Source organism: Melanerpes formicivorus, unplaced genomic scaffold (genome assembly GCF_026170545.1).
Source record: "Melanerpes formicivorus ecotype bairdi unplaced genomic scaffold, bMelFor1.0.p_v2 SCAF_11, whole genome shotgun sequence".
Taxonomy (NCBI): Eukaryota; Metazoa; Chordata; class Aves; order Piciformes; family Picidae; genus Melanerpes; species Melanerpes formicivorus.
In genome coordinates this window covers 12,377,634-12,388,635 of record NW_027142363.1, presented here as the reverse complement: position 1 = coordinate 12,388,635, position 11,002 = coordinate 12,377,634, and the positions used below count along the sequence as shown (strand labels likewise).

Below are 11,002 nucleotides of genomic sequence, written 5' to 3'. Positions count from 1 at the left end.
GTACAGCCACTTGCCTTCTTCCATGGCACAACTCAAACTTTTTGCTCAAACCCACAACTGGTGCAGTCTTCTGATACACTCCAGTGTCCATTCCCACATTTACAGCCATGGAGAGAGAAGGCTCACACTGTTATGTATTAGCTTCCCAAAATAGCTAACTACCAGTCCGGGTGGCTGACCGGGGCTAAACAAATTGCAACCCAAGACTCCTTCCTTAGCCTCTCCCACCCCACCCCCTATTAAAACAAAACAAAAACTAAGAAGTTCTTATTAGAAACTATCAATTATGAAGGAAACAGTACATCCAGCTGAGAGCCAGCTATTCAGCAGCTCTTTTATAAATACATGGGGCTGCTGAGAAGGCACCAGTGCTTATGTAACCACAGACCAGTCCATGGCTCTGCTTCTGGCTACTTGTTTCACTGGTGAGTCTTTCTATCCCAAAGGTAGAGAAGACTTTCTGCTACTCCTTTCTGCACAGTCAGTACCTCAGAAAACGGGATCAGCTGCAGCTCCAAGATGCACTACTGCCAATATGGTCTTTGGATGAACTGGACCCAGAAGCCCAAGTCTTCTCTTGACGTCCTATGAGCCCTATGAGGAGAGGCTGTGGGAACTGGGATTGTTTAGCCTGGTGTGACAGTTTTAGGCTGTGCCTTTAAGGAAAGGGCAGCTACTGAACACTCTAGCTGAATGTTTTGGTGTAAAAAAAAAGGAAAGCAAAGATAATTCTAAATGAATTTTATTGGTAGATCAGTAGAAATGTATCTTTAAGGATTTTAGCTGGAGTTCAGTCGGTGCAGCTGTCTTTCTGGTCTGTTCTTGGTGGTGCTGAGCTTGGACTAATGAGATAAGAAAACTAACTTTTTCTCCCTGCTTTGAGCTAACAGAATTTCCCTTAATATCCATTTTCTCTCTTTAATCCTTTTTGGGAAAAAAAGGAGGAAGGGGGTAAAGGGGGTTCTGGGGGGAACCCTCCTCCATCAGGAGGGAGTTTTCTGTGTTATGTTCTTTCCTGTGTATTTTTGTATATACTGTAAATACTGTATATTTTGTATATATTCATTGCAGTTCATTCTGCTTGTAAAAATACAGCCTTTCAGTTTGCTTCTCTGACTGAGTTAGCTGTGGGGCAGGAGAACTGAACTTTTCTCACTACCACACCTGGAGAAGAGGAGGCTCAGGGGAGACCTTATTGCTGTCTACAACAACCTCAAGGGTGGTTGTAGCCAGGAGGGGGTTGATCTCTTCTCCCAGGCAACCAGCACTAGAACGAGAGGACACAGTCTCAAGCTGCAACAGGGGAAGTTTAGGCTTGAGGTGAGGAGAAAGTTCTTCACAGAGAGAGTTGTTAGCCATTGTAATGGGCTGCCCAGTCACTGCTCCTGGAGGTGTTCAAGAGGAGATTGGATGTGGCACTTGGTGCCGTGGCCTAGTAGAATAAAACCTTTATTAGAATAAACCAAACCAGGTTGGAAGAGACCTTCAAGATCATCGTGTCCAACCCATCAACCAATCCAACCCACCCAAACAGCTAACCCATGGCACCAAGCACCCCATCAAGTCTCCTTCTGAACACCTTCAATGACGACGACTCCACCACCTCCCCGGGCAGCCCATTCCAATGGGCAATCACTCTCTCTGTATAGAACTTCCTCCTAACATCCAACCTGAACCTCCCCTGGTGCAGCCTGAGACTGTGTCCTCTTGTTCTGGTACTGGCTGCCTGGGAGAAGAGACCATCATCAGCCTGTCTACAACCTCCCTTCAGGTAGTTGTAGAGAGTGATAAGGTCACCCCTGAGTCTCCTCTTCTCCAGGCTGAGCAACCCCAGCTCCCTCAGCCTCTCCTCGTAGGGCTTGTGTTCCAAACCCCTCACCAACTTTGTTGCTCTTCTCTGGACTCGTTCCAGCAAGTCAACCTCCTTCCTAAACTGAGGGGCCCAGAACTGGACACAGTACTCGAGGTGTGGCCTAACCAGTGCAGTGTACAGGGGCAGAATGACCTCCCTGCTCCTGCTGGCCACACTGTTCTTGATGCAGGCCAGGATGCCATTGGCCCTCTTGGCTGCCTGGGCACACTGCAGGCTCATGTTAAGCCTACCATCAACCAGCACCCCCAGGTCCCTCTCTGCCTGGCTGCTCTCCAGGCATGAGGTCTTGGGTGACAGGTTGGACTCGATGATCTTTGAGGTCTTTTCCAACCTTGTTGATTATATGATTAATCTTCTGTTAAAATTAGGAATGAGCCCCACAGAAACGAGGAGCATGAACATCTGACTGACCAAAGATTCTAATTCCTCTAATGAGCATCCAGAATTTTCCTAGTGAATGCAGGCATCAAATTAGAAAGTGGAACAAATTAATTGCAAAATTTAATACTACACTAAAGGAAATTGAATAAAGTCAAACTCTGTTCACAACCTTGGTCATTTTGTGATGCTGAAAAAACACATATTCTCCTTTCTACTCAGATGAAATCTAGGGCCCACAGTCCTAGCCAAAGGCAAAGTGACTTTAAAGTGCGTTTTACTTTACTCTCCATTTAAGAAAACTTCTGAGAAACAGAATTCTAAAGCATGCTTGAAATGATTCCATATCTCCGTTTGTAACTCGTGCTTTTTTATCCCACAAATCTGCATTTTTCAGTAGCCCATCAGAAAGGGCAGCTCAGGAAGCCGAACTCATGGCTTAGTTGCAAACCTGTGGCTGCTCCTGGCTCAGCTCACACTCATGGGGGAGGGTCTGTCCTGGAAGCAAGAAGTTGGTGAAGTGTTTGGAACACAAGCCCTATGAGGACAGACTGGGGGAGCTGGGGTTGCTCAGCCTGGAGAAGAGGAGACTCAGGGGTGACCTTATCACTCTCTACAACTACCTGAAGGGAGGTTGTAGACAGGCTGATGATGGTCTCTTCTCCCAGGCAGCCAGTACCAGAACAAGAGGACACAGTCTCAGGCTGCGCCAGGGGAGGTTCAGGTTGGATATTAGGAAGAAGTTCTATACAGAAAGAGTGATTGCCCATTGGAATGGGCTGCCCAGGGAGGTGGTGGAGTCGCCATCATTGGAGGTGTTCAGGAGGAGACTTGATGGGGTGCTTGGTGCCATGGGTTAGCAGTTTGGGTGGGTTGGATTGGTTGATGGGTTGGACACGATGATCTTGAAGGTCTCTTCCAACCTGGTTTGGTTTATTCTAAAAAATAAATTCTAAATAAATCATTGATAAGCAAAGCTCTGCCTGGAGCAGGCACCAGTGCACACCACAAAACTGGCAGTAACTGTGGTTTTTAAAAATCCAAAACCCACACCCAATATAAATCCAGCTTCAGTAAGCATGCAGCCCATGCTTTCTATTCTCCCAACATTTTTTCCCAGGAAAGAAGAGACAGAATGTGACAATATTCTCTTAAAAGTTAAAACCGAGGGTGGGGGAAAGGAAGAATACAAAAACCCCAAACAAAAACAAAACAACAAGAGCCAACCAACCAACAACCCCCAACAGAAACCCACAAACATTCACATCTCCTAAATAAAAGAGCTACAGGAAGAAAATTTCCTCTTCCATTTCTCTAATTCACTTTTTCATCTGAAAAAGAAGGTACTGAAGAAAATGATGCTTTCTTTTCCCCTGAAGTTCTGCATCCAAGGTAAAAATAGCATCCCTCAAAACAAAACCCACAACACAAAACCCAAACAAAGCCAACCAACCAAAATAAACCAACCAAACCAACCCCAAACAAAACCAACCATGCAAAGGTGAGACCAACTCATGATGAAACAGCGTGCTGAAGTGTAGTCACACCAGCAAGACCTTGACTTCTGGGCTGGCCTTGCCTTTGGCAACACACAAAGCTGGAGTGCCAGAGGAGGCAGCTTCTGGATGAAGCTCATTCAAGTAAAGAATATCCTCTTTGCATAACAACACATCCATGTCAGCTACAGAAATAACAACACACACACATTCCTTCAGAACCAGAAATGGCCAGCGAGAATAGAATAGAATAGAATAGAATAGAACCGAACCAGACCAGGTTGGAAGAGACTTTTGAGATCATCACGTCCAACACCATCTAATCAACTAAACCATGGCACCAAGCACCCCATCAAGTCTCCTCCTAAACAACTCCAGTGATGGCGACTCCACCACCTCCCTGGGCAGCACATTCCAATGGGCAATCACTCTCTCTATGAATAATTTCTTCCTAGCATCCAGTCTAAACCTCCCCTGGTGCAGCTTCAGACTGTGTCCTCTTGTTCTGGCACTGGTTGCATGGGAGAAGAGACCAACCCCCACCTGGCTACAATCTCCCTTCAGGTAGTTGAAGAGAACAATAAGGTCAGCCCTGAGCCTCCTCTTCTCCAGGCTAAGCAACCCCAGCTCCCTCAGCCTCATAGGGCTTGTGCTTCAAACCCCTGACCATCTTTGTTCTCCTTCTCTGGACATGTCTTCAGCAGCATGGGGGAAATACGAAGATCCTCTGGAAACTACTCAGTTTATGTTGGACCTGCAAGAGCCCTCACGACACTAATGTCATCTTCCACGTGTACTGCTTTTCCTTTGGTTTCCCCAAGAGCAAAAGAAAGACAAAATACACACTAAGGATTTTGTCCTGATGCTTTTTGCAGTTTTGACTGTGCATCTGCAGCTGGCTGATGGTAAAACAAAGCACCTTTTATTCTTCTGTCCATATATGAGCATGGTTACTCTCCACCCTGCCAGCTGGAAGTTTCTGGCCATTTCCATAGAGAGTGATCTTTTACCTGTACTTTGAAGGGAGTTACTACCTTAAAGAAAGAAGCATGACGTGGCTTTTGGAAACCTAAGTTATTTTTAATGCTTTTAAAGACAAAATGAGTCAAGTTTTGGTTTTAATCATGCTTTATTCCATTTTCCCAAACACAAGCAAAAAAAAAACCAAACCCACCCTCACCTCCAACAAATCAGAATACCTCCAACAAATCAGAAAACCTCCAACCAATCACATCCTATGCTCCCATATTTGTACTGCAGCCTCCCTGATCTCTCCTGTCAAGGCACGTATTCTGAAGTCATGTCTTTTTGGAGCAGGAGGCTATTTTTAGCAGTCTGACGCTGGATAAATCATCATCAAAGTAATGCTCTAAGAGAAAACTAAATCAATTCTCACACTTGCCAGATATGAAGATAAACATATAGATTAAGCCTATTCAAATGATGTTGAACAGAAGGAAACTTCAAACTTTACAGTAACTGAAGATAGTGTATTGTAACCACACAGGCAACACGGCCCAAACTGATCTTTGGCGGGCATTAGGTATCACAACTGTTTTCCAAAGCAGGAATAAAAAAGGTGGTAAAAAAAACCTTTCAACCATTCATATTCACTTCCTCCTGGCAATTAGTTTGTCTTCATAGTTGACTGGGTTTATGCCACTGCATTCTTCAGGCTTTGATACACGATGCTTTACAAAGGCAGGTCTAATTACATCGATATCACGTCCTAAGTGATCCATCATGGTTGACACGATCGAAGGCGGGGCCTCCAGGTCTATCAAAAAATACCTGCAAGGAAAGACACGCACAGTAAAAACCACAAAACAATACCTGTGCTGCAGCAACTTCCATTCAAGCAACTGCTTTGTGGGATTTCTCACATGAAACTTTGTAATTTTTCTCTTAAATTTTGGCACCAGAATGGTTTGAAATAAAAACTCAGTCGGCTCTTGATTTCAAACAGAAGTTCAAATGAAGCCGACTCAGCCCACACTTTCCTTTGTTGTACAGCACCGCTCACCCAAAGAGATGAAAGAGAGCTTACTCTTCTTGTACCTGCTCCATTCATTTCCACACCTTGATTTGAATAATCCTAAAATAAAGGTAGGGTGGCACATTCATTTCAGCTGCAACACACATCCCCCTCCAAACTCACAGCATTGTTTCTTTGGGGAAGAGACGCCAGTGTGAAACAAAACACTAGAGGCAATGCAGGTGCACTGCTCAGTGAGACGGATGCCCTAATGACAGAGGTACAAAGAACACAGAGCTACTGAATGCCACTGTCTGTACTGCTGGAGACTGTCCTCAGGTGCCTCAGTTGATGGAGACTGGGCTCAGTTAAGCAACAGGAGAGGAGCCTGAGGACTGGAGGAAAGTAAAAGTCACTCCAGTCTTCAAAAAAGGCAAGAAGGAGGAACCAGGTAACTACAGTCTGATCAGCCTCACCTCTGCTCCTGGAAAGGTGATGGAAAAACTTATCCATGGCACTGTCCCTGGGCATACCAAGGATAAGAAGGTCATTGGGAGTAACCTCATTAATGTTTAGAAATATGTGAAGGGCAAATGTTTATAAATATGTGAAGCCAGGCTCTTCTCAGTGATGTCTGACAACAGGACAAGGGACAATGGATGAAAGCTGCAGCACTGGAGGTTCCACAAGAACATAAGGAAAACCTTTTTCACTGTAAGGGTGACAGGGCACTGGAAGAAGCTACCCAGAGAGGTTGTGGAGTCTTCTTCACTGGAGACTTTCAAAACCCACCTGGGTGCATTCCTGTGTGACCTACTCTAGGCAATCCTGCTCTGGCAGCAGGGTTGGACTAGATGAACTTTTAAGGTCCCTTCAAACCCCTAATATTCTGTGATTTTAAGCTTATACACATAAAGGAACATTTCTTCTGTTAAAGTTCTGCTTCAGAGCTGAATGGAAATTTCAAAACAAAACCAACAGCAACAGCAAAAGAAACCCAAGGAGGTGAACTTATCCCAAGTTAGGCACATTGCTGATGTGAACATGGCTTACATTTTCAATCTGAAGGGTGGGAGCTGATGTCACATACATGCCATGCCCACTTGTGTAGTTGGCACTTGACAAGACACTGTCATGCTGACCTAGGTGGGACTGAAGAAGTCTTACTTTGCCATGTGCACAGCCTCTATTACTTGCACTGCTCCAGGGAAGCACTTTGTGTTCACTACATAGCTATCTTTGACCATCTATAATGAAAAAGTTGACCATGCCATTAATATCTTAGGTCAGCAAGGTTACTTCTGCAATAAACTCCTTTGCTGAAGAACTACACCTTGTACATGAGCTGAATTACAATTTTGCAAGAGGCTTATACAAATCCAGTACACCCAAACAAATGAAGAGGTCTACTGCACTTCATGAGCCCCATTTCAGACAAGGGACACAGCCACACACTGCACATCAACTAGACCCATTTCTTAACATAACACATACCTTAAATTCACTAGCAACATTATGTCTGCTTTCCCTCCAAGTTATGAGCAACCTACTACCAGCTATCATGCTAATGCAAAAACCAAGTGAGCCATGCCACTGGCCATCTCTCCTCCCTTGAAATGCTGTGAATGAACCAAGATGGTCAACGGAGAGCCAGAACAGTTCTTAATTGCTTTGTCTGCATTTGGGATCACACCAACCACAGTACAGTAAAAAGACATTGCAACTGTCTTAGAAATCCTACTGAAGAGAGCTAACCACTCACCTTGTTTGCAGGGACTACCAGTAATTTAAAGCCTAAATGTACAGCACTCCTCTTCCTGCCTATCTCATCATAATCTTTATACATCCTTTTATTAATGTGCCCCTTTCCTTGTAGTCCACTTACCAGTACAACCTGAAAGTGATAGCCCTTAAAATAGTCACGTTACCCAAACATAATCATGCCTCCCAGTTTGATTTAAACACTCTACCTAACACAGAGCAGTGGATTCTTACTAAATCAGCTTAACATGAGCATCACAATCCATTTCCATAAAGGTAATCTCAGAGGGTAAGTCACAAGTCACCAGGTTTAGAAGCTGAACTGGGAGTCTGAGGAGGAAATAGAGGAGATGAGGTCATGAACAACAGACACATTCACATTATTCACACTGCACAGGGTTCATTGTCATCCAACTAAATATGTTACATCCAAAATAATACACACAGTGAAGACCCAGTGGGCCAGAAATTACTCAAGGAGCACATGTTGGATTACTACACAGAGGTGGAACCCACTTGTAGAAAGCCTGGTGAAGATGCTTCTCCTTAGCCAGAGACATCCTAATCCAAAGCCCTTACACAGTCCTCTACTTAAATAGCCACAATAAGACTCTGAAGTCTCTTTGAGAAAGACCAGATTGAAGCACTGAATTCTTGAATGTGAAGGGTCTGATAGCAAAAAAAAAAAGTCTCCCTGAAGCCTATATTGCAGCAATAAGTCCTCTAGAAAAGATGCCCAGCTGGTGCTATCTGTGGCTGAGCATAGCTGATGCCAAGGGACCAATGCCAGGTCATGTCAGCAAGGGTGCTGCTCTTCTGACTGCAACAGGGCTGCTAGGAGCTAGAGGAATAACTTTCTTTGAGCAGGACATGGAGGAACACTGGTGAGGTCAGTCCTCCTTGCAAAACCTCACAGGCTTCAATGGGGAACAGGATTTGGCTTAATATAGTTGTAAGACTGAACTGCCTAGCGTTTTCTGGTCTCCAGAATTAAGAGGTGCCACCTGGTTAAAAGTTTAGGGAGAGAAACGGTTTTTAAGCTTGGATAATTCATTAGAAATACTGCCCAGCAACATCTGAAGGATGTACAGCCCTTAAAAAGGGCAAGTTGTATTTTCTGTTAAAGCTATTAAAAGCCACTGGTAAATTTAACAGATGACACTTCAACTCTTCTCCTTGGGAGGAAGCCTTCCAAATCGTCGCACAGTGGCAGCGAACCAAAAGGAAGATGGGGCAAGAATTTCTAGCTGGTCATCTACCCCCACTTCCATGGCCCATTCCCTCAGGAAGGGCACTCACTCCTATTCCCATCTGTGCTCTTTGCAGCACCACTTCAGTCCCACCATTTCTCAAAAAGGACTTAATTTCTGCTCGCAAGTTGCATGCTGCCTTCCATTGTGTTCCTAAAACAGCAACAGTGTTGTTGTTTTTTTTCCCCTCCCAAGGCTGCTTTGCAACTTTGTGCTTTCTCTCACATTAGCAAAGGGTGGAAATTTCCACTGACGCACTGTTGATAACCGAAGGAGAAAGGGGGGGGGATGGGAGGATGAGCTGTTACAGCATATCTTTATGACTCCTCACAGAATAGGTATTTCATCTGACAACACAAAACTGCTGTAACTGGGCACAACGCAGGTTTATTAAAACCAACCACCACATGTCAGCCTTAACAAGCAACGTTTGCCTTCCTGTGCCAAAAAAAAAAGGGAGAAGAAAAGGAGGGCCCACGTAGAAAATATTGTTTCTACATTAAAGAAAGAGAAGAATCCAACAGCTGCGAGAGCCGTAAGCAAACACAACTGATAGCGTAATCCCTGAGGAGATCTGGAAACCCTCCCCCCAGAATATGCATATTGAAATCAACCGTCACGAGGCTGTGGGGCTTTTAATCCACCCTCCATAAGGCACACAGCCACCTTCATTTCAGGCAGTGGTCTGTGACCCAATACCCGATGCTGTAGCTACTGTTTGTGTAGTAAACGAAACCACATCCCAGTGAGACTTAAAGACAGGGGAAAACACAGGAATGCAGGAGGGAAACCGCCTCCTTTTTTCAAGCAAAAATGCAAAAGCATTTAGGCTCTCTAGGAGTCAGTCACCAGGGGAGAAATGCAGGAAAATTCCACTGATTCAATATGAGACCAGAGTTATTTTTGTCATCCTGCTTGACTGTAAATAGAAGGATGATTTAAATGCAGGAGAGCAAACGCAAATGTATTAAAACAATGCATTAACTGAAACAAAAATTACAATAGCATAGACTCTCAAGTAAAGGAGGACATGTCTTTGCACAGGAGAGGGGAAGGGGGGGGAGATGAAAAAAATTCCAGGCTTCATTTCTCCTTTTTAACATATTCAAGCCAGAAATTGTTTGAACCTTGAGTCCTAAGGATACTCAAATATTTTGCTTTCAAATTGACAGTTTAGGACTTCAAAGAACCCTGAAAAGGATCTGCATCAAAATGCACTTTTAAATCCTTCTAGAATACATCTCTGTCACCCTGGAGAGCTGAGGAAACATCACATGTATGGCAGACTTGGAAGAGGCTGTGTAGTCCCATGGCTGTGCCCAAAAAAATGTCTCTATGCTTACATTTCTCTTTTACACAGTGGCAGTAAGCGAATGGAAGTCTCCCCAGCGGGGATGTGGAAGATACAAAGGAAAGAAAATGCTCTGATGAACAGTTAGAGGTGAGGCATTGAACAGGGAAACAGGAAAACACCTGGAGGAAAGCAAGCTGCAGCACTTGTGTGAGAGCTTTCATTCTCATTAAGGTAATCATACACAAATTAAGGTTTTTTTGCTACTTGAATGATCTCTTCATCTCTGGGACCACTGAAGAGAGGTTGTTTGCTCATTTCTCGACTCTGATGGCAGCTACCCTTAGCATAGCAGGCAGGCAAGTTCATACTCAGAAGGATTCTCATTTTGTAGCTGGAAGGACCAACACACTCGTTACTTTCAGTTCTAAGAAAAGTACATAGGGAATAGATGGAAGCCCCTTGAAAAATCACAAGGACAACAGCTGGGGAAATGCCAGATCAAAATCAAAAGCTGGTACCTGAATAACTGGACTGTGCTGTAGCAATGACTCAAACAATCCACAGTGAGTTAGCACTTTGAGGAAAAACTCATTTTACCATCCACAGTCTTCAGAAATATCATTTGTCAAACTGTATGCAGGGATGCCCGCGATGAAGTTAATTAAATGATGGAAAGACATTTTGCAGTGTTGCAGAAAAACAGCCTTTAAAAAGACACTGTTAGCCTGCAGAAGAGAAACCAGCCTGATCTGTTTGGAGTGTTTGAAAAGTCAAGCTCACTGGACAGCAGCTGAGAAGTCTGCAGAATGGTTACGAGCAGGGCTGAAGTTCCAACAGCAAGTATTAATTTTGCCTGTGTCAGTTCTCTGCCTTCTGTATAATTTACAGCTTTAAAAAAAAAAGCAAACCCCATAATGGTGACTGATTCCCATCCCACCAAGCCCACTATTTGAAAGCAGCCTTCAAATTTAATCA

General features: G+C 44.2%; 1 protein-coding gene across 1 annotated transcript in view; it reads right to left on the bottom strand.

The window, feature by feature from the left end:
* Nucleotides 1–4,857: 4,857 nt before the first annotated feature.
* Nucleotides 4,858–11,002, bottom strand: part of MRPS6 (mitochondrial ribosomal protein S6) — a 49,487-nt gene continuing 43,342 nt past the window's right edge. Inside the window, exon 3 of the mRNA XM_068144570.1 lies at nt 4,858–5,538. Coding sequence (XP_068000671.1) covers nt 5,358–5,538 — 181 coding nt within the window. The 3' untranslated portion in view covers nt 4,858–5,357. The remainder of the gene's footprint in view (nt 5,539–11,002) is intronic.